The sequence below is a fragment of the Ammospiza nelsoni genome, chromosome 3 (genome assembly GCF_027579445.1).
Source record: "Ammospiza nelsoni isolate bAmmNel1 chromosome 3, bAmmNel1.pri, whole genome shotgun sequence".
NCBI lineage: Eukaryota > Metazoa > Chordata > Aves > Passeriformes > Passerellidae > Ammospiza > Ammospiza nelsoni.
The window spans coordinates 102,968,750-102,994,016 of NC_080635.1; the positions used below are offsets into that span (position 1 = coordinate 102,968,750).

The 25,267-nt window shown below is 36.8% G+C and overlaps 1 protein-coding gene across 4 annotated transcripts in view; it reads right to left on the bottom strand.

Moving 5' to 3' along the window:
• Positions 1-25,267, bottom strand: part of EPHA7 (EPH receptor A7) — a 165,710-nt gene that overhangs the window by 28,240 nt on the left and 112,203 nt on the right. For 3 of the 4 annotated variants that reach the window (XM_059467210.1, XM_059467212.1, XM_059467207.1), the window contains exons 6-10: positions 18,307-18,431; positions 14,526-14,694; positions 6,943-7,051; positions 6,191-6,246; positions 2,276-2,401 (exon numbers count right to left, since the gene is read on the bottom strand). In XM_059467210.1, coding sequence (XP_059323193.1) covers positions 2,276-2,401; positions 6,191-6,246; positions 6,943-7,051; positions 14,526-14,694; positions 18,307-18,431 — 585 coding nt within the window. The remainder of the gene's footprint in view (positions 1-2,275; positions 2,402-6,190; positions 6,247-6,942; positions 7,052-14,525; positions 14,695-18,306; positions 18,432-25,267) is intronic. The other variant, XM_059467208.1, reaches the window with a different exon arrangement.

A 25,267-nucleotide genomic window follows, 5' to 3' on the forward strand; every position in this document is an offset into this window, starting at 1 on the left:
CTTCCTAAAGGATAAAAATTTTCTCTAGCACTGTTTTCCAAAATTTTTTCATTCCATGCCGAAAACAAGACGTGAGTATAGGAGTGTGTCTGTGTGTCTGTGATATTTCAGAGCCAGGTAATTAGGATACTTGGCACAGGAGACACTAAGGCTTAACTCCTTTCCAGCTCTCTGTGATCTGATTTTGATTGATTTCCAAAGGCAGATCACACACACTTGGGCAAACGAGAAATTTCAACTTGTATGTTATGCATTTCAGGCCAGGATGCTAGCCAATGAACTACTTTTATTCCCAAGAAAATAGTACATTCAGCTGAAATGATGCCCAAAAATAAACTGGAAAATATGACAGCAAGAGAGGGAATATTGCACAACCGCACAGCCACTATCTCAGCATGTCAAGAAAGCAGAGGCTAAAACAAAGGATGTGTGGTATGAACAACTTAACGTAGTGGACACCATATTCTGTATCTGACAGGTGGCCACAGCGGGATGGTAATGAAAATGTTGGCGAGGAAAGCACATATCCCTCATGCAAATTGAGTACAAGCATACTTGCACCCTGTTTGTGTCTGAGAGACGTGGCACTGCTCAATAGTTGATGTGGCCAGCATTGCTGATGCATATTGAGATTGCTAAGTGGCTTTTCTGCTGCTGTCACTAGCAGAAATTCCATATTCTTCTTTGATATATGAGTTTCAACTGCTGCTTTGGGTCTGCTTGCTTCTGTTGTTCCTGGACTGCATTTAATTTCACTCCTGTTTGCTATTTACATCAACAGGTTAAAGCCATAGCTAAACAGGATACACAATATGCTTTCACCACTGCACTCCTAATTAGCTTTCTTCAGATTGACTACTGACACACGTTAGTTGTTTTTGCTATCAATTATACTCATTAAAATCAAAAATAAATTCATCTGCAGTCAAGAAAATTAACACTCTGGAATTTGTCATAACAGTGAAAATGCATTTTAAACTGTATACTCTGCAGCTCAAGTGTTTTCACCATTTTTCTCAGAAAGCATTAGCAAAATCCAACTGAATACATCTTTGTGCTCTGAACTGTTGCTATGCTGGTAGCTTTTTAACTCAAAGCAAAAGATGAAGCTCAGCAAATTTGCCATGCTAATCTTGCATATTGTGCATCTATTAGAAGAGATGCTGCCATTCTGGCATCACAAAAATTACTAGTTAGCAAGGGCTGAATTCTTATGCTCTTACTCATAGTAGGAATAATTTGCTCAGCAGTCTGGTTAATTTCAATGGTAGTACTCCTTGACTAAGACATGATTCAACATGACTGAGGTTACTTTTAAAAGGTATTGTGAATTCTAAGTGTAAAAATTTTTTTGCAGGTAAAACAACTCATGCTAAAGATTTTTCTTCTTCTGTTTTTAAATAATACCGCAACATGTAATTTACAGTACTAAACTACAGGTGATTTTAAAAGAATTCTACCAATACTTATATAAAACAACAGGAAAGCAAAAGAACATTTCCTCCAGGAATCCAAAGTATTTGATATTTTTCTTACTCATGGAAACTTAATTTCACTGCATGGAGTAGTGCAATAAAAATGTCACGTATCTTATTAATGCAAACAAATGAAACTGCCTTTTTAGAGCATGAACACCATGGCTTAAGTAGGTGGTAGACAGTTCAAGAGAAAAAAAAGCAATGTAGTGCTGGTGCAATTACAATCAGTCATAAGAAGTTAAACAATAACTTTTTGTATTCATAAAATATCAGAAAGAAAAATGGTAGAAGGAAAAACAGCCTTAGGGAAGATTTTGTTATAAAGAAACAAGACCTTCCCACTCTCTATTTAAGATTGTGTGCTGCAGCCAGTTTTCCTTACTCACATGAACAAAGCTGCAGAGGTCAAAAAGGCCCCTTGCAAAAGGCAAGCAAGCAGTATTTGCACAAATGCCTAACGCTTTTACTCTGACAGTAAAAAATAGGCAGCACAACTGGCCCACTCCCCCCACTTCCAATTTAACAGCAGATACTTGATTAAAAACCCATAAGCTTTCAATGTCAAGCAAGACTTTTAATTTACTCATTAATCTGGGTTTTTTTAGTTGTAGTTGGGCTTTTCCCCTGTTTGTTTTACATTTTAGAAGTGAGTGCGGCTTCATTGCTCTTAACCACTCTGGCAAATTCAAAAAAGTTCTTCTATACCTGAGGTATAATTATTTGCCTGTCATTATGATGAATGAGTTTCGATCCCAGCTAAATGGAACAGTTGAATCAGGAAGCCACGGCAGCCTTACCTGCGCCAATCACACGCTCAATTTTAATACAAGAGGCATCTAGCTCCTTGGCGAATTGATGGACAGCTCTATTTGGGTCCTCGTAGGTTTCAGGGTCAATGTAGGTTTTGGTGCCTGGAAATTTAACTGTAATGATGTAAGAAAGCATGACTGTGATGAAGCAAAAGCACTTATTGTGCAGTCAGCCCAGGAATTTCATTATGCAGAGTGCTCCTTGGAAGAGTGAACCTGTTTCCATGCCGCCTGAGCCAGAGCCACTCTGAGAGGCAACCTTAGTTTTAGGCATCATCTGCAAGCGTGCTGACACACAAGTATAAACAATCCCATCTCTAAAAAATGACTAACATTAGCATCTGCATCTCCTCTTGAACTGAAAGAACAATAAATATTAAATAGTGCTTAATGGAATAAAATGCAAGGGTTGAGTGGGAATAAAAACAAAGCGGGGAAAGGGTATAATGCCAGCAGAGGAGGTGAAAGTTTCTTTTCCGTGTAAGGACATCTTATCCTCTTCACCCAGGATGTGTAAACAGCATTTCTTTATGTTATTTCTCTCCTCTAGTGGGATTTGAAAGGCTCCTCCACCCCCTTGAATTTGCTTAATCTACTGAATATAATATTGTTTGTAGACTGTGGCAATAGTAAAACTATTCACAGCACTCAGAAATTACAACCTTAGGTGTACTATAATACGAACATGAGAAACACCTGCAGCCAACTTGTAAAGGCACAGGAAGGCAAAGTGGCCTCTGTGGCACAATTATCTCCCTTCTCAAGCACCTAAGTGAATAATATGCAACAACTTGTTTTTTGCTCATTTTTTCTCCACGCTTAGTACAGCCCAGGCAGCATAGTGCTCTGGCCAGCATGCAGTTTTTTCCCTTAGTTTGAGGATGATTCAGGTAAATTATCTTTCACTATTCTGGTCAAAGTACAAGCTCCTAGAAATCTATTAATCAGTCAATTTTTATGATATAAATTTGCTCAGAAGGATTATACTCTTTAATTAATTTTAATTAAATCAGTGAATTAAAACTCAATATGAAAATGCAAAAATGTTCTTCTGTTAATTGATATAAACAAGAACAGGATCAAAAGTCAATACAAAACATAAATAATTTTCAATGGCTTTGTATTCTTTGAATTTAACATAAAATATATTAAATTTGAAATTATACTGAAAAACAGCTTAGTAATAATGTGTATTTATGTTTTAGATGGTATTAATGACCTAAATCCACAAACCATAAGAAAAATAAAAACAAACCTAGAGAAATTGTTTCAGTAATATAATGAATTGACATCCAGGGAAATTATTTGAAATGTTGCCCAGATGTTGTTATCTGTCACATAATGTACTTAAATTATTTGTTCTTTTAGCTGTATTGGAAATTTGAATGCTGATATTTTTTTTAATTATAAATATTTATTTCTTAAAACCAAAAGAGACTGGACAAAATGAGAATTAAGCAGTAGGTTGACCTCTGGTAGTAGTGCTTTAAGGCAAGGAGATGGAGAAGGAGACATCCTCCTGTGTTTGTGATAAAGGGCCTGGACTGGAAGTAACCTTGTGAATCTCAAGTGGGCCTCTGACGGGTCTTTGTTCAAGCTGTCATAAAACATTTTGACAGGCCAAGGCTATCCTGGCATAGCAACGTGAAATAATGCTGGCCTGCATGTGCAGACATTGTTAGATGAAAAGGGAGGAGGAAACCAAATATAAATCTGAATTGCTTGACTAAACTCCCCCATTGTACTTGTATCTTCAAGTGTAGCACTTGAGGTCAAATAGAGATGAAGGCAACTGAAATGAAATATATGATGGTCCATTAAAAGCACTGCTTAAAAATCTGCTTTAAAAAATGTTTGCAAGTTGTTGTTTTCAGTAAGTGCTTGTTGTAAGTTACATTTCTGAAAATCCAGTCTGGTACCTCAGTGCAGAAGAATGTTGTCTAGCTATTACAGAGCAAAAGGCCACCAAACTGGTGTGCACAGCTCTGTGACCAAGCTGGTGACCACAGCATTGGGCTCCATCTCACTCTGTACATGGCTATCAAAGGAAATTAAATGCTACACCTACAATCAACAGATGAAAGAAAACTAGTTTGGCAAGAAGTGACTTTTATCTGGTGCCATGATTTAAGAAACACTATGTATGCTCAATAATCAGGCTAATTTGCTAGATAATCAGATTTCTTGAAACTAAAAGGAGGAAAAGGAACACTTATAAAATTTCACCATTTCTGGATCAACTATCAATTATTAAGTAGCAGCTTTCAAATTAATTAATTTACACTTTTACTGAAATAAAAAAGAAAAAATGTTGCCAACAATAGAGATAAATTATTTAGTTAGTGTATCCCTTTTGTTTATAAACTGAAAAACAAGAATACATAGCTGATCTTTTCCTTCAAGGACATAACAGGGATTTTAAAAGTAAAAGCAGTAGCTCTTCTGGAGACGTGAAAAGCTTATAATGCATTATGAGAGGCAAATTTCAAATCCGTCACTCTCAGAAGAGCATCATTTAAGTAAAATGAGATTTTTGACAAATTCTTTTAATTCAGCTGCACTGCAAAGTGCATGATACATAATTCTAATCTCATTAATACTTTCCACCTTTCTGGTGCAGTTTACGAATTGATTGACTAAAGCTGCCATGATGTCACTACTTAGACACTCACTGCATTTAAACAATTTAGATAGCCACACACCCAAACTTAGGAACTGTGATCAATTTCCAGCTGTTTTTTTCAGGGAAGAAAGGTAAAACAGAACCTTGATCTGATTTTGAGTGGAGCTTTGGCTAGAACTATTCATTTAAAGAGGAATGCATTGAGAAAATGCTTAGAATTTATGACTAGTGGCTACATAATTTTCTATATGACATTACTGCTAGATAATAGCTCATGATTTTAACGTACTTAAAACAATCCCTATAGCTTTCATAAAAAAATAATAATCTGATGGATTTAAGATACTACTGCAATTATTGGTAGACAACAAAGGCTAAATACAGCATAGCATGACTAAATAACGTACTAATATGAGAGTGACCAGATATGGGAGAAGACTGGAAAGACTGGCATTGTTCTGCATCAGAATTTATGTTCAGTTTAATTCTGTGATTTTTTTCAATTATGGTTGCTCAAAATAATTTTGCAACTTAGTTTAACACTCTTCCTGAGTTAATGACTAATTCTAAAACAGATTAAAACATTCCTCTCCCCTTACATTTTCAATTGTCATGAATACAAGAAGGATGTGTTTTATTGAGTTTTCCCAGGTTTCTAGTTTAAGTTGAAATGGCAGATGCGATTTTAACAAGAGAGGCTTTAGGTACTATTCTTAGCTAAGCAAGTGATTGTACATCGCACAAGAGTAATGAAGTGGCTGACCTTTATTTCATATTAAATATTCTATTTTAAAGGACATTATGTTTTGTAAATATTGATGGTGCTACTGTATTCGCAGTAGCAGCACAGAGCTTTTGAGCAGAACAGCTTCATTTTAGGTTGATGCAGTGACTCAAACTTTCTTCATCTGAAGTTTGCCTGAGGTAAAGATCAAAAAGTCACTTAGGCAAAGGTCTCTTGAATGCTGCACCTCAGAGGGATCATTAGGACAACGTGAAATATGTATTCAAAGCAACCAAAAGAAAACAAAATATGCAGAATGAAAACAACAGTGTATCATAGATATATATAGAAATAAAACCATCTGTGTGAGCAATGTTGACTTTAATCTGCGTTTTTTGTTGCTCACATTTTTACAATGTTTAACTTCCCACCTGCTATTTACACAGCATTTTTGAATTTCCTATGGCATTATCTTTCATGGAGTCTTGGTTTAGTATTGTCTACACTATTGCAATTTGGAATTTTTGAAAGGCGGGAAAAAAAGCAAAACACTTACAATGAAAGTAAAGTTCTTCATCCCCTTCTTGATCCGCTTTGCTATAGCCACAATGCCTGAAAAGAAAAGAAAATGCCAGTTTTACTAGTAAATAATGATTTACTTATCACATCTAAAGTCCTGACAAAATCAGTTCTGCAGGCTGGGATTTTCAGGCACTGAGCACCTAACTGATGTAGGCCCTTTGAAACTTTCACCTATAATTCTATTGACAGCGGAGTTTTAAATAAATCATGAACAGTTGCAATCAAAAGGCTTTTGTATCGAATACCAGTCGGGACAGGTCTTGGAGAAAAAATTCTAGTTCTGGTGAAAGGCTTCTACAGATAAAACAGAGGATTAAAGAACTTGAAAGTAGAACACTGTTTTACATGAGGTTATTCTTAAACTTACTGCTGTGTCTCTTTTTTTTTGAATGTAAAGTCATTTAAAGGCTGATCAGATAAAGTGTCAGACTTCTCCATGTGAGAAAACTGAACAGAAAGAGAGACTTTGAGGAGTAGAGGTAAAGAACCTGCTAGGGGTTCCTTTTACAGCACATTTACGCAGGACAAAAAGAACATCTTGATACAAGTATCTTGCCAAAGTAAGAGGACAAACCGTATAATTGATAACGGGATTTAAATGAAAACTGTCCTTACTAAGAATTTTTCTGTTTCAGTTTTGCAAATTACTATCCCAGGTTCTATTTATGTCTCAAGAGTTCACAAGAGTGGCGTCAGATGTGCTTACGTCCATCAAAGATGCAATACCTTCGTCCGATGATGAATCCAAACACCATGAAGACCAGGATGATTGTTCCTGCCACAGCAACCACAGCTATGATAATAACAGGATTCTGTTCACTGGAAACAGCTGTGGCTGCAAACAGAGCACAGAGTTGAGATTAGTTAAAAATTAATCCCTACTGAGGGACTTCAAAAATTTAAGTCAATCATCATGAATTGTAGACTGTCTACTGTTGTAGACTGCCTTTGTCTGAAACATTTACATTGATTAAGTTAGTCTAAAGAAGGGCCTCTATTGGAAATTCAACTAAATGCTGTATGAGTTAACGACTGTCTACATTGAATAGAAAGAAGCCAAGCTGGAATTATCTTGGCCAAAGTGGTACAGCCATTACCTGACAGCCAGCACCACTACATCAGCCACTTCCACTCCCTACTACTCCTTTGCTGCATCTGTTTTGACTCCCTCCTAAAAGGGAAGTCCTGCATATCCCTGAAGGAGGGACAGTAGGAGAGCAATCCCTAACTCTGCTCCTAGCCTCCCCTCTAAAACCCATTGATATGAGGGCTTCCAAGGAAATACTGTCTTTAAGAAAAATGTTTGTGCTGAAACACTATTAACACAGATTTCCTAGGTAGCATATTTCAATCTCTTACTGCTATTAATCACTGCAAATGGCTATTATTACTTACCATTTGTTTCTGTTAGCAACAAAAAGGTGCTTCCACATTAATACAAAATAGAATTCTCCATGCTTCAGAGAATTTACATGCTAAAATATCCCCACATTATTGCTCTTTTTATTCAGATATGACAATTCTATTAATATATGTAAATGTATACATGTCACATTAATGTAAACTGAGGATGTAATACTTAGCCTGAGAAACCTTGAAGCTTGTTAAAAACATTGCTTGCCTGACATCTAATAAGGGTGGCCATGTACTCAGATACATTAAGTAAGCACAGCTCTCCTGAGCTCTGGAGATGCAGTGCTTTCTAACAGTGAGGATCTGAACCAGAAGATGAATAGAGGATGAGACATGAGGGACTGTGTAAGTGAGAGTCAGCTGGAATCACAGAATCATAGAATCACTTAGGTTGTAAAAGACCTCCAAGATCATCAAGTCCAACCTTTGAATGAATGCCACCATATCAACTAAACCACAGCAGTAAATGCTGCTTACAGTGGCACTTGGAACACCTCCCTGAGTGGCCCATTCCAATGACTGAACATCTGTTTAGTGACAAAATTCTTCCTGATATCCCCTGGTGCATCTTGAGGCTCTGTCTCGTCCTTGAGAAGAGACTGGCACTCACCTTACAACAAGCCCCATTCAGGTACTTTTAGAGAGTGGCTCCTCCCTGAGCCTCCATTTCTCCAAGCTAAACAACCCCAGCTCCCTCAGTTTCTCCTCATCAGACTTGTGCTGCTGAAAATTCTGTTCCCTTCTCTGGACATGCTCCAGCAAATCAATGTCTTTTCCAAAGTGAGGGGCCCAGAGGGATACAGAACTCAGTGTGGGCTCACCAGTGCCAAATACAGAGCAATGATCACTATCCTAATCCTGCTGGTCACAGTATTCCTGAAAAAGGCCAGGATGCCCTTGGCCTTCTTTGCCACCTGGGCACACACTGATTCATGCTCAGACAGCTGTTGATCAGCATCTCCAGGTCCTTTTTCACTGGGCCACTTTCCAGCTACTCTTCCTCTGACCTGCAGTGTTGCATGAGGTTGTTATGACCCAAGTGCAGGACTCAACACTTTACCTTACAAACATCACACAGTATTCTTTGGCCCATCCATCCAGACTGTCCAGATCCCTCTACAGAACTTTCCTATCCTCCAGCAGAACACTCTGGTCTGATTTAGTGTTGCCTGAGAGCTTACTGAGGGAGTCCAAATCATCAATTGTAATATTAAACAGGACTAGCCTGACTACTGAGTTTAGGGGAACCCCTCTAGTGACCACCCACCTGCTGGATGCAGCACCATTCACTACCACCCTCTGGGCCTGGCGATCCAGCCATTTTTTAACCAGCAAAGAGTGCACCTGTCTAAGCCATGGGCTGCCAGCGTCTCCAGAAGAATGCTGTGGGAGTCAGTATTGAAGGCTTTACTGAAGTCCAGGTGGACTACATCCCCTAAGCAGGTAACTTGGTAATAAAAGGAGATCAGATTGATCTAGCAAGACCTGCCTTTCTGAAGCCCAAGCTGGCTGTACCTGATCCATTTGCTGTCCTGTATGTGCCATTTGATCACACTCAAAATTATTTGATCCATGACTTCCCTGGCACCAAGGTCTCCAGACCCTGCTTCCAGCCCTTCTCGTAGATGGGTGTCACATTGGCCAATCTGCAGTCGTCTGTCACCTCAGCCTTTTCCTCATCCTTGGCTACACTCCTCCACATCAAGAAAAGGATGGATATTTTCCTTGACCCTTTTTTGTGGTTAGTTTATCTATAAAAACACTTATTCTATTTCACAACAGTGGCCAGATTGAGTTCCAGCTGAACTCTGACCTTCCCAGTTTTCTCTCTACATGACCTAATAACATCCTTATATGCTTCCTGAGTTGCCTGCCCCTTTCTTCCAAAGATCATGAACTTTTTTCCCTGAGTTGCAGTGAAAGCTCCCTATTCAGCCATGTCATTTTTCTTCCCCACTGGCTCACCTTTCAGCACACAGGGGCAGGCTGTTTCTGTGCCTATAATATTTCCTTCCATCCCTTCACAGTTTGCTACCCATACAGTGTGCATTGGTGTAGATGTACTTCAGTTGGGTTGATTTCACCCCCAACACTGGCATGCCACCCCTGGACTCACCTCTAGCAAGCCTGGTCTTACCCTCCTCCCCTTTCAAACCTAGTTTAAAGTCCTGTCAATCAGCCCTGCAAACTCATGGGTTAGAATCCTTTTCCCCTTTTAAGATAGGTGAACCCCATCTGTCTCCAGCAGGCCTGGGGCCGTGTAAACTGTCCCATGACTGAAATGCCGCCAACAGATGAAAGAGAAGGAAAAAAGGAAACCAAATTGATATCTGATTAACTAAATTAACAGTATGCTAAAATGGTTTAGTGTGGTACTATAACTGAACTGGAATGCCTATACCAGGTTTTATGAACTCCACAGAACTGGGCTCCTGTTACAGACTTCAGAGGTTCCCATAGAAACAAATAACCCAGAATTTTCTTGGGAGAAGTAAGCCAATCAACATGATTTATTTTTTCACTGACACTGACCTGTACCAACTGTTTCCCCCAAAATAACAAACCCCTTGTTGCACTACACAGATTTAGAATACTCTGCACTGGAGGGAAATTACACACACATCATACACACACCCCTCTAATTTTATTTCCTGAAGAAACTTGTAATTTTTCTATATTCTCTCTAATGCACATGAGGAAAATCACACTATTCCTATAACTCTTGAACTAAAAAAGAATGCTTATCTTTAAGTAACTGTAACTTTCTGAGATACACAGGTCAGTAGGATGCTGCTGCAGACTTGCCTATATTCCACTCATGCCGCTTTTAAGAAATTAGTGGTGACTGTCTTGTGTAAGAGCATAGAGGCGTAAGTCATACAGCTCAGTTCTGCAACTTATCTAGGTCATCAAAACAGGCAATCCCAAGGGATGTTAAATTTCTGTAAAATACAGCATTTCCCTAAACTATTTCCATCTCTCTTTGAACTTCACTGCAAACCTCACTCGGAAGTGAAGAAGAGGCAGCATCCTGGCCAGGGTGTGAAGCTTCATCCATCCAAAAAAGTTTGGAAAAATCCCCAGCCCTGCCTGTCACCTATTCCAGTAGCCAAGAGAAGTGCACAGAGGCTGACATATGTGAGTGGGTTGCTCTATGTAAGTGGCTCACAGATTTTGGGTACTGGCACATTCTGGAAGCAAGCAGACGATGTTTTTTGGGCTCTGGAAAATGTTGGGGATATGGTACACTGGCCAAGTGGTAGGCCAGGTGGGATGCAATGTATGATTTATTTTCATATCTTTAAAAAAAAGAGGGGAGGGGGCTGATTGTGGGCACGGTCTGGTGTAAATTCAGTGACAGCAGTGTAAGACATCTGCCTTGTTCAGGTACTCTGCTGCTTCTCCTGTGTGATGAACTCAGTCTGCTGGTGTAAGGGTGAATCAGAGCACAGATTCTGGAATGATCCCTGTGGCTTGGCAGAAACAAAGATGCTAGAGTGTTCTTAGAGGAATGATTTTGGGATGCAGAAGGTCTTTTCAGAGGGTGCATGCATGGCTACCTGTCACAGGTGATGCCACAACAGCGATGATGGGGAATGAGCACCAGGACAGGGGAGTTCTTACCTCTGTTTAAGCTGTGCTCAGGCTCAGGGGGCAACACAGGGAGCTGGTACTTGGGCATTCAGCTGCAGCTGACACCTGATCTGAGCTATCCAATGCACAATGCTTAATTTAAAGGAGTTAAATTTAAACCAACTTTTAAATACATGGTTAGAGGGATGGGAATGCATATCTAAACACCCTGGAGGATTTAAAAAAGGCTATCAGCTGAAACGCTGTGCTGATATTCCAACAACCTTTTCTCATGCAAGCAACTTTAAATGCACAATTTCTGGAAAAGAATTCTTGGCCAAGTTCACCAACTTCAATGATAAGTGGATCCATGCATGCCAAATATTACTTTCTTAAGTATTTCTTAAGTATGAGCTTTATGCCTTCTACAAAAACTTGTAGAATTTGTAGTATTGGTATTTCAGACTTTGGAGATCAATTTTACGTATGCACAATGCTTCAATCTTGTCCGATTTACTCTGATTCATGGAAAAAGGAAAAAGCAAAGTCTTCATGCCAGGTTTTGTCAAGTGCTTCTACTTTAACAGTAAGAGCCGTAAAGAAGTCAAAGATTGGACTCGATGACCTCAGAGGTCTTTTCCAACCTAATTGATTCTGTGATTCTGTAAGTGGAAAGATCAGCTTCCATTACAAAAAGCAGAGCTTTGCCTTTAGGTCCACTGGCTACAAACCACTTAACTTGACTTCTAAATATGTCAGTGAACCAGGAGATAGAATTGGCACTTCAGTGATATTTTATACATTTGTGTGTTTTTCCAGAGGGACTTCTGTTTCTAATAACCAGCCAACAAAAAAATACAACTAGAAGCCATTGATTGAACAGTGTAGAATAGAAATGGTCTGCCTTTATAAAGCATACTTACTTCATAATTTTAAAATTTTTCCATAAATATCTGTGCAATACCCAACATGTATGATATGATCCAATACAGGTATAATATATGTATATTTCATATATCAGATAGTATTAATATAATGGATATAATAGTTCCTCAAATATTGAAAAGTGGCTATACAGTTTCTATCACGATTCAGAAAACAGCACATTATTCAAAAATCTACCTAATTAACACCAACCAAACAGAGCCAACCAGAGGAAGTGCCAGGACAAATCCACGTAGGCAACATGACTGAATGTGGTGGTCATTATATATATTCTTACACAAATGTATACATGTGTGTATTTTTTTCTTGAAATACTTTGACATTTTTAAAAGCTGAATTCAGAAATCCACAGAATAATGAGAAGAAGCCAAAGCCTCTAAACTGTAGCATAAGACGGTTTAGGGTTCACCTGCATGGTATGTCCCTTGAGGTATATTTCCCAAAAACAATCCAATAAAGGTCTTCCTTTTGAATGCTAACAATAGACAAATTTGATGAGTCTGTAAGTTTTGATAAAATTATAAATAAAATATAAGAAACTAATACTTTAATGTAAAACAATTTTAGAAGAGCTTAATGGAATTTGCTATATTTTACCAACATTTTAATTATTTCTGAAAACCCTATATGGGATATCTTGGATGTTTGCTGGGAATTATATTTTATAATGTTGTCTCAAGATAATGGAAAATATGCTACTTTTAGAATCTTCTTTAATGAAAACAGAGGATATTTTTCATGGCATCTCAAAGCATATAGCTGGCCTGTGACAAAAGAAACCTGCTGTGCATCCTGGCCAAGAATCTCTGCGGTTTATATGCATTTTTTCATCATCTGAGTCAGAAAAGGAGTACAGGAGAGTGGTCAGTGATGCATTTATTATAGGATTTTCTAATCTCCCATATGTTGACCAAACTCCAGTCAAAACTGTTTATCTTTGAAATCATCTTTGCTAATCTTAGCAGCTACCAGTCTGCTTACATTCAGTATGTAAAAAATACTCAGATAATTAAAGAAATGTTGGGGAAATATTTTAATAATTTTAAACCACTATGGACAATAAATTATCTAATTAGCAGAAACTTATTATGACAGACTTCTAATTTGTTTTCCAGAAAACTATTCAAAATAAGAAATTACTTCTGGCTGTACCTCAGGTTCCCTTTCTGCAAAATGGTGATTCTGTTACTGACTCTTTCTACAGATGGGAAGTATGCTATTAGACACAGATCTAATAATATTAGTAATAACAGCTTACTGCTGCTATTATGATAATTACTGTTTCAATTATGTCTATTAGATATGGGGTATTATTCATTATTTATAGTTTTTATATTCTGCGTGGAACTAAGGTGGAATCACTGTATATTAACCACTGTATATTAAGAATAACCACAAGTTGTTCAGGCGACACCTGGATGCAATTAATGAGATGCAATAATGTGTGTCTGCACACACTCTTAGAGAGACTGCTGCACAGGGTCCAAAGAGGGTATGGCATCCATACCCTTAAATTCACTGTCTGCACACACTCTTAGATAGACCACTGCACAGGGTCCAAAGAGTGTATGGCATCCATACCCTTTGAATTCACAGCCTATGCATCCCTGCATTTCCAGCTCCCAATGCGGCTGACCCGATGTCAAGGTCAAGGTGAAGCAAATGCTCTAAACGAGGGTAACTAAATTTGGGTCTGTAACAGGGTGCTGGAGCTGCCAGGGACACAGCTCCAGTGAAGTGGCTCAGGGCTACCAGGTCTCACTGATGGAAGAAGTTTTTTTTTGGTTACACAGCTGACAACTTTTTATATGAACCTGAAAATAACTTAGTATCTTTGAGATTCCTATTTCTTTACTAAATTGCCAATGAATTCAAAATACACTAAAGATGGAATTACAGCTGAAGACACACACATAAACTAAACTACCAAGTTGTTGGGGTTTTTTTTTCAGAAAATCAAATGGAAAAAAGTGGCCAGAATAAGTCTTTGGGGCTTGAAATCTCCTCCTTCCTTCTCTCCCCAGTTACAGAAGAATCTAGTTGAGTTATTCAGCTCACCACTACTCACTTTTGTGGGGAAAAAAAAGAATGCATTTGAATTTAAAAAAAAAAGAAAAGTCTTTGTGTATTAGAAGGAGAGCAAAGAGAAGAATCTAATATGTAACAAATCTCCTCCAGCCAATTATAAGGCTAGTTTTACCTTCTAGGGTAAAATAAGTTAAGGAAGCTCATCCTTCAAAAGACAATGACAAAAATTCACCTTCATGTAGAACCAAATTCTTTCTAATTATAACTATATTGCTTATGACACCTTCCTTTCTTGCTTTACTTACTACCTCTACAGAAAGTGCTATTTTCCTATAAACCTAAAGCCTTACCTGTGGCTTCTTCCAATGTGGCAACATCCAGTCTGGGGCTGTAGTTTCCATAACCAGCAGCAGTAAAAGCACGGATCTGGAAAACATACACTGTTCCTGGCTTCAGGTTGTTAATAGAAGCTGAAGTGGACTTGGTTTTCACTGTTGAATAGGTCCTCTCCCTTTGATCCTGGAAACAATAAGAAAAAAGATTAAATGACATTTACAGATCAGATTTTATCATGATTGCACAACAGCAACTGACAGCCAGCCTGGGTAGTTTATTTCAATTGCTGAATGCTCTCTTCCCCCAACGACAAAAATAAAGCATACTCTGTGGAGTATTACAAAACATTGTCAATGCAATGATGAGCTCTAAGTGTAACATAAAATTCAAATGGGATGTTCATGTTGTTACTCAGAAAACAGAAAACATCAAAAAAAAAAAAAAGATTGCTTTTTTGGCTCTGATTGAATTTTGTGAAATTTTGATGAGGAAAAATTCAACCACAGCTTTCCAGGGGAATCTGTGAGGTCTAAACAGTTCAAGGACAGGGAAATTTTTCTTTCATTGTCAGAACATGACAAACATAGGGCTGCACAACCTGTCTTCATTCTGCATTAATTCAGTTTACAGCTGTCAGATTTTTTTTATTTCTAGAGTACTTCAAAGTTATAATGAATGAAGTCATAGACATTGTGAAATGAATGGAAAAACTCTGACATCATTACTTTGACATCGTACCCTTATATCACCTCTAAAAAATGCAATATCGCCAATGTTTAATTGGCTGGATTTTGCATAATTTCTGAGGTCCTTAGCTCAGTTTTCATTCGGATTTTTATCTCTGGTTTTTAGTCTTTTCTCAGTTTTAGGCTCTAAGGCATAAAGAGGAACCCAGGGAAAGAAGCTCAGTATGAGTCTCCACAAATTTGAAGCTGTAAGATTACAAACCCTATGAGTAATAACTCACTTTCAAATAGTACAAAAGCTGTATCACAGATCATTAGAGTATTCAAAAAGCTATACTTATTCATCACATTTACTGACACAGATTATGTTTCAGCACAGATATGTGAAGCCCTGTTGATTTTTGGTGGCAGATGCAACCCTGATTTGAAGGACAGAAGAGATGAATTAACCAACCATCTGAATGCACCACATGACCAGAGAAGCATGAGCTGAACGCAGCAGTGCTAATGAGACGGATACAGAGGGAAGGAATAAATCTGTAACTCATTTCAATAATATTTCACCAGCTAAAAGTGATGGAGAGCCTTCCCTGTCACAGTCAGTAAAGCAACAAAGGCTTTTGCTGAAATACAGGGTTATACAGAACATACATGATTTCTTTTCTCAGATTCAGTAAGGGCTTCTCCTGGTTCTTGCCCAGTCTGTTACTTGAGCAAGCCCACAGTTTTGGCCTGCAACAATTTTCCCTATCTTCTCCTAGAGAGTTTAAATAATCTGTAAGTGAGGACCATGGCAGAATGTATGTTGGTATGTGAGAAAGAACAGGAATGCTTGAGAGATGACACACAAGAGTAAGGAAACCATAAACAGTCAGGTTCAGGACTGCCAGCCACAGTGGAATTCCAGCTTGGGTTTTGATGCATAAATGAGGCTTATTTGTATTGCCAACAGTCCTTGTATTCAAAAATAAATAAATAACAAATAAATAAAAATAACCTGCACAAGAAATCTCACAGGACAGGCTTACTTTGGAGATTTCAGGCCGTTTCCATTCCAGCCCTAGCCAGAAGTGAGAGGTGAAAAAAAACACTTATCAGAGTATTTCAGAACGACAAAAAATGTTTGATTTAATTTGGCTCTAAAAGGAGCTGAAAGTTCAAATCCTCTTATTTTTCTTCTCTTCTAAACTGGTAGAACAAAACTTAAATGACCTCTCTCGTTCTGAGCAAGAAGACTGTGAATCAATTTTAAAGCTGAAATGCATTTATTTGGAAGGAAAACAACCATTTTAGTATTTGTGCAAAAATTGCTTCAGTTAAAGTTATATAGTCCAGTTTATCTGTGACAGTTAGAATGAGCTTTTTATTCTATTTTATTAATTTCACTGTACTAAGTATAATACTGGATGATGTTCTTCCACTTAAAAAAAAACCCAAAAAAAACAAAAAAAAAAAAAAAACCAAAAAAAAAAAAAAAGAATAAAAAACCCCCAAACCTTTAACATCAATTTTTCTTTTTGCAAACACAGAGAAAATTGGCAATGAAATTCTGCTGGTTATTTAAAATGAGTATACAGGGAAAATAATAAAAGCTAGATTCTGAAAGCTATTATTATATAAAAAGCTGAGTATCTAATTTTTTTTGTCATTTTGCATTACCCATTTAAATTATTTATTTTACTTGAACAGATTAGAAACTGCTCTGCACATTAACGAAATGCAAGTTTTTTGGTTCTCAATTTATTTATTTTTTTGGTTCAGAGGACAGTTTTGCCTTTGTTAAATATGTAATATTTTAAAAATACTTGGACTTTATTTGGATGTGTATGTACACACACATGCTCGAGGGACAAAAATCATCTGTTAAAATTAGTAAAATTCCTTCCAAATAATTTTTTAGCTATCTGTACCTATCTGTTAGATTTTATTATAAGAATCATTAGAGTGAATAATTTAAACTGGAAGTTAGCTTCAACAAATAAAAATTTTATTCCTTTCCCAAATCATATAAAGATCTTTTGATAAGTATATTTGTGTAATTCAGCACTGAAAATGAAATATGACACTTGACATTACATTCAATCTGGGCTGAATTTACCCAACTCTATGACCTAGCAAGCTGACGTGCTCTTTTTGATATAGGGGTACTGTTACCTTGCCTGCAGAAATGTCTTCATGAGTGACCACGAAGGAGTCCCTTTATTAATTTTTTTTCAATGTAATTCAATTTCTTTTTTTTCCCAGAACGTTTTATAAAAATTAGGAGTTTCTTATGTTATGCAGACAATTTCCCAGGGTATCTGGAGGAGCCAAACTTAGTCTGAGTCCCATGACAAACGCAGAGCTGCACAACCTGCCTTCACTCTGCTTTCATCCAGTTTACGGTTGTCAGAATTTTTTTATTCTGCAGTACTTCAAAGTTATCATGAATGAAGCCCTAGACATGCTGAAATGAATGGCAAAACTCCAACTGACATCAGTAAGATTGCAATTTCACTCTACCTGAAACAGAGATCACTTCATCTACTACTGAAAAGCAGCCTTCCATTCATTGTTGTGTTGAGAGAACAAGTGAAAGATATATTTCACAGTCCTGGTCCTTTTTAAAAGGACAAATAAGGAATAGTTATTTCCTAAAAGTCTAGGAAGTGTTTTGAAAATTTTCAGATGTCAAGTAGAAGATGCCCAGCTCATAAGGAAGTACAAAATGCAGTCAGGAGCTGTACTTGATACATCATTTCAGGACTAGAATTACATTGGTACAGAAGGAAATGAAACAAGCTTCAAACACAATGCAGAATAGATGTAAAAACAGGAATTTAATGGTAAAAAAAAAATCCAAGTACAACTTAACAGTAAAAAAAAAAAAAAAAGAAAGGCAATTTCAAGTGTATAATTCATTTTTAGTATGCCACAATATAATATTTGAGACATATGATACCAATAATAGTGGCAGGATTTAGCTAGTTATTGAAAACAAGCAAAATCACTGACTTTGGAGAGACGAGGTAGTTGATAGCTGATGATTTTAACACTGTTCCACAATGCAGCAAGCCAGCATAAAGCAAACACCACATTGTTGCACATTACAGATAATCTTAGCACTTACTTTCTCATAATACTTGATTTCATATTCAGTAATGACTCCATTGGGATGTTCTGGCTCCTGCCAGGAAAGCTCCACGCTCCTCTGCAGCACTCTTTCTTTCATTACGCCACTAACTTGCGAGGGAGCTGTTTGGACAAGATGTGTCAATAAATAAAAAGCAAATTCGCCGGATGGCTAAAATCAAATGTCATTACTGATCCACCCCACGCTGAGCAACTTTCATTAAGGTAAAAGAAAGCACCTTTTCATAGCTCACAATTCAAAGCTAATGAATATTCTAGCAGATGCCTATTACTGTTCATAAACTTAGAACAGAAATCGAACTAAAGTGCAAACAGCAAAAGGTGTCATTGTTTGAGTTAGTACAAAACTGAGATTGATGGGATAGGAAAAACAATTAAGCAAATTAATTCTGATGATGAGAGCAAATCAAATTTTTAGACTGATGTGTAGCAAATTAAGAGTCTAAATATTTATTGCATATGTTTCTGAAATGCACATAAAAAGAGAAATAATATTTTAGAAACAAAATCACATTTTAGGCTGATTTGATATGACTAATTCCAGTTCTGCTTAGAAATAATCTCTCACATTATCTGATTATGACATGATGGTGATAAAAATTACTTTGTTAAGAGACTAAGCCTACTCTTTTTCATTAGTTCCAACCTTTCCAGGACATTTTCTCTTTACAGCTGAGTGTCCATATTTGGTCTTAGCATTTCTGAAAGTGCAAACAATTTAAGGAGTAGATCTTATGGAACAAAGGCGACTCTGTCTTCCTCTGCCTCACTCTACAGATATAAATAAATGCACACTTTGTGCACACACATGTACACACACTGAGTTTCCTAATAAATATCAACCACAAACAAGGACCTTTTGAAATTAAAGAACTCCAAACCCAATATAAAAGCATTATAGAGACATTGACTCTCACATAAAGATGTTTAAGAGAATGTAATAAACTGTAAGAGACTGAAAAAAATAACTTGCTTTCTCAACTTATTTTTAATAAGAAAGACAGCAGATATTTTTCTGATGTGCAACATCAAAGGAGACCAAACATCACAATCTTCCTCAAACATGCACACTGAATTTAGAACAGAAGTCCTGTAAAACTATAGCACTTCGAAAAACAACTACGGTATTGGAACCATGCAGAACTTGATCTTGTTCTCATTCAGTTTAATGGAAATCAATTTTGCTCATGCAAAAGATAAAGAACAGGAGGACCTGACTCTCAGCCCCCTACATTAAAAGCTAAATGCCATTTACATGGGTAAGGACTTGGTCTTGGGGCAGACTCAGATACAGGAAAGGTGCCTGAGATAAATTTATTAGAAATAACATACTAGAGATAATACTAAAGATATTAGAGATAAAATTATATATTTTTCTAACACAGAATCTAATACAGATTCTTTATTGAAATTCTTCTTTAAAAAAACTGATAATTTTAAATATGTTAGGTAAAAAACTGCCACCTTATTTCAGAACTGTGTATAAAGCTTTCATTATGTAAAATTATGTAGTCTTCAGATAAAATGCAATTCTTAGCCCAAGCAACAAGGTGATCTTCACTTTCTCTAGATTTTTAAAATAACATAAAGCATCTAGCATGCACACTCTTGTATCAGTAAGTATAAAAACATAATGACAAAATTAAAATACCTGCAGCACAATCAAGAAAATGATCCCCTGAAAAATTTAATTGGATTGTTAACTTCTTACTGCAATTTTGAAGTTTCCGGGACTTTTTTTAAATTAAAACATGCATGTTCATGTAGGCTAAATTTCATTGGAGGCTCCAAGAATACAAGAAAATTAGGTTTTGAAACTACGCATGATAATCTTCATTATGAACTATTATGCTGTATATAATCAATATAATCAAAGTTGAAGATCTCTTACTCTAGGCTGCCTAAATGATAAAATCATAAATTGTATCAGACCAACAACTTGGGCTGTTGCACAAAGCCAGGATCAGTCCCACTTGCCTTGCATTCTCTTTCTAAAAGCTGAGAGTACTTTCACTCTTTAATTAGTGAAATATATTATTTTTCCACAGCTAGGACTCCAGAATGCAGGAAACTAATTTACTGTCTAGTTTTATTTTACATGATTAACTAGTTGTCTTTTTTGCCTAAGTAGGCAACTCTGCATCCTGAATGAATTTCCGAGAGGTCATTATGTTTCATGTATAACTTTCTATATCATCCAGATAAATGCTTCTCAAATTGCCAATCTTACACTTTTAGATGTCTGAAATTGTTAATGTTGGTACTTATCATTGAACAATTTTATATTACCTAGGTCACTGGAATTTGTTTTCCGTGTTTCCTGCCTTTTTTTTTTTGCTTATCAAATTTCTTCATTCCGTTGGCCACAGCATTCATTTTTCTTAAAGCAATGAAGTAAAATAAACTTGGTATTAGTTAACTCTGTGTATGTGGGAAAGGAACAGGAATGTGAAGGAGGATGAACTGAGAGAGGGGAAATATTTTAATCGAGGAAATGAAATACACTGTGCGACATTCCTGCTTAACACCTGTACAAAGTACATAAAAACCAGGCATATTCCATTCTTAAAGAATTTCCATTCTAACTAAAATCCCACTGATTTATCAGCATTGCAAGACAGCATTCAAATTGGTTTGGTTTGGGGTTTGTGTGTAGAGTGTTTGGTAATTTTTTTTTGGGGGGGGTTTTTTGCACCCAAAACTAAAAAAGTTGTGCTACATTTCACTGCTAGAAGAATCACATGAGGAAAAAGAGAAAGTCCAAACCTACAGTCCAACCTTGCATATGCTGGCAGCTCTGAAGACAATTATATTGCATATAATTCCCAGACCACATGAGATTCCTAAAATGCAGCATGCTATTTAACTTTATTTGAGTCCCCATGTTTTTCAGGGGAAGAAGGGAAACATCAAATTGACTGAAGCCAGAGTATCCTCCTCTGGCAATGAGCACCAGCTTGTTTTCACTGATTTTACAGAAATCTTTCAAACTAGAGCAGCCACATAAGCCAATCCATTGAGAGGGTAGGCTAACTTTATCCTGCCTTTTGGGCTGTATTTCTTGATCTCTACTTAATGAGAGTATACAGGTCAGAAGAATTTTGTTCTTTATTCTACTATAATAACTTCCTCTGGCTTCGCTCTGTGGCTTTCTTACAGATGGTTTTACATTCCTGTTTTATTTGTTATGGCTTCCTGACAACACCTTTTAAACCTTTAGCCAACTTCTCATTGCCTATCTATGCTAATTAATTAACAACTTTTTATGGTTTTGCAACAACTGTTTTGAGCAAGCTTGAAAATGAGTTAATGAATACAATTGATCCTTAAATACAAGATAAATTAGGGAATTAAATTGCAAAAAAAACCCAAACAAGATAACTCCATAACAACAGGATTAAAAATTACATATTTGTTCCCATTTCTACCTAACCCAATAATGATAATAAAAGTAATAATAAACCACTTCTTGTTTTTTTTCTAGTAATCTACTTCTTGCCACTGCATCTCTAACGAAGTCTCTCACGGCAAAGACACTTCTTACAGCATTTCTAGACAACTATGTACCCAGTCCTGAATGGCTTGAGCATGCATAATCCCTACTGTATCACTCCAGGTTACAAAGAAGCATCACTTGACAGAATCCTTATTTCCACAATATAGTACACAGGGGGGATACACACTGTTCAAAACACCATTTGCTATCAACTTTCTTTCTGATAGACCTCATCTCTTCTTCTTCTCCTTCCTGCTGACACAACATCCAATGCATCAAACACACACAGCCTCTCAGGGCTAACAGGCAGATGTACCTACACACGCAGCATAAGGAAGTACTTTGAGAATGACAGGCCCTCAGCACACTCATTCACCTTTTTTAAATGCTTCATATATACCATTCAGCAAAAGAAAAAATTGATTTTCCCCAGGTTTCAACATCACAGCCACTGAGAAATATAACTGTGCTGGGTTTTACTGATAAAGCCTTCAAGTTATATAGATTTCAAGCTGGTCATCATTTTCAGATCAAGTTATAGAAAAGGTTAAAACTGAGGTGACAAAAAGAGCAGGATATCCCAAGGATATATTCTCTTCCAGAGAGAATATTGCACCTCGAAGACTGATGTGTTCCATCCATGCTGCTAAGCCAATCAGATGGTGCATTATTAATATGTGCAAATATTAAGGTATAGAAAACTGTAGCAATTGTTTTGGAAATCAATACATTTAGTCCAGAGTCATTTGAAAATTTTAAATTATAACACTGCTCATGCCTTTAATCCCTATCTTTAGCTATTCTCCAGTTCTCATTTTCCTTGATCCATAATGTGCTTTCCAGAAGGCAAAGACAGGTGTATCCAAACACATCACCACCAAAAAAACAAAGTAAAGCAATAAACTCCCAAACAAAAAACCCAAAACCAACCAAGTAAAAATGCCAAGCAAATAACAACAACAGAAAAAAAAAAAAAAAAACAATAGAGACTGAAAAATTAAAATACATGAAGCTGGACTTTAACATATAAGAGGACTTAGGCATAATGTACCAATTGCTAGCACAGAAACTGCTGTAAACATCTTTTTTACTGAAGAAAGATAAGTCAGCAAAAGGAACATACCAATCAATTTCTCAGTGATTTCCTAAAGTCCTGAATATTGAATGTGTCTCAATTCCATCAACAGCATCAGTCATGGAGACTTTTAATTTGATACTTTTTAAATAGTGTCTCTAGAACCAGCTTCTTGTGTAACAAAATACTGAAAATTCTTAGAAATAAGGGTTTACAATCCTGCAGTCACACTTCATACAGAAAATTTCAGAAATGAACAGGAGTACATGCTCCAGGACTAAACCCTGTATTAATTATACCAAATCTATCCTTGCAACTCCAGTTTCATGATTTGTCATACAAATTCTAAAGAATAAATGGGCTATCAGACTTCCTTTTTTTTTAATTATTATTATTTCCTATCTTACAACAGCAATAATGTGCTGAAGTCAATCTGAGCTTCCTCTTGCACTTGCTGAAGTCAAATAGTAACACTGGCACTTTGATAGCACCCTTACTGCACTTCCTAAAGGACAACTTGGATTTTGGCATCTTTTATTTTCATACCATGAAGGTATGCAACAATCATTCAAAACCACCAGCTTTTCCTACAGCAGCAATGAGATCAATTTTACATCCCTGTAAACTATATCTTAGGGCCCAATATAAGTTTTACATGACATAAACCATTTTTCTGCAACAGTGTTCTACAGCAGTGGAAGGCTGTTTTGAGTATTGAGCCTGAAGGGGACATTGCTAACAGATGCAAAACATAGAAAAACAGGGATATTGACATCCCAATGGTTATAACCTACTCTGTTATTTCTTTTTAACATGTCTTTGCTGTGTCCTTTTTCAGCAGAAATCTTTGGATAACAGAGTTGTTTTTCCTCTACATCTATTTTAAGTGAGACTGTAATCTGGCTTTTTATCAATAACAAATGTAAAATGAACATATATATATATATATATATATATATATATGCTGATCGCTGATATATATGCTCTCTCTCTCTCTCTCTATATATATACACACATATATATGCATATGAAAATAGTAGCAGAAAATTATACTGTTGTTAGCTCTTAAATGGTTGTTCAGGAAGAGAATACAAAAATCCCCGTGCTCCATTATATTCCTGCACCCAGATTACCCAAAGGGCACCTTTCTGCACTGATTTGCTCCCGGGAGAAAGACTGAAAGCGAAATCATAACCTGGCCTCCAACCATGCTCTGGTTTGCTCTCAAGGGAAACAGGTGTCAGAATTGCCAAAATTACTAAATAAGAGAGGAAGGCAAACAGATTATACACCTTGAAGAATTGCAGCTGCTGCTGTCAGGGATCTGGGGGTCAGCATGTGGCACCATACTGGTTTTTGTGCTGGTCTGAAACAGGATACCTCTGGATACATGCCCTCCCTTGCTTCAGGACACATGCCTTTGCTTACTTCTATGGAACTGATGCAAAAAGAGCCTTGACCAGATTTCTGGTACTGGACAAATTTTAACACTTTACTGTGTAGCTATTTCCCTTAATTCCATATTCTGTTTCTTAGAAAGATACAAAAGCTCTTTTATAATAAGTTTAAAAATTATATTAATTATTAAACTATAAAAAATTTCAAAACACTGTAATATAGCACTCACTTGAGTGCTACTAAAGCCATGATAGAAAACTGCCACAGCTTGTCCTTGAAATGCTTTGAAAAAAATGCTTACATTTCACTTCATGTTTACACTAGTATGCACAATAATTTTCATGTTATTCTATATCATAATTCATGCAAAAAGATAACAGAAAAGATCATGATAGCTCTTACACTGAAAATTATTAGATATATTGATAGACATTCAAAAGATTTTCTGCTTTGTTATGGTGTATTTCTCTCCCCTCAGTTAAGCCTCCACATGACAAAGCAACCCATGATAAAAGGTTATTGAGTACCACTGTATTATGCCATTAGTACCCATTGCTTTGGATCAATAGCAGAGAAATTCCCCACTGTGTTTACAAGCTGCAGCATTCAAAAAAAGACCCAAATAAATCAGATATTTTACACTAACAATATCCTACAGAGAAACCATTTTAACTTCCTTGCTGACACACTTTACTTTCCAGCTCATAAATATAACACAGTGTGCTTACAGTGCTGGGTAAGCCATCAGCAGAGGCACACACAGTTGCTCTGAGCCACCTGGGGATGTCATGAGTGCATGGGAACAGGCAAGGTAGTCAAGTAATACTTGACTGCACTACTACACCACATGTTTTGCCATTACTTTTATGGCTGAGAATCTCTCAAAATACTTGCTGATATACAGAGAGGAACAGAAGCAGTAGTTGCCCAAACTGTCAAATATCAACGAAAAAATAGAATGATAAAATA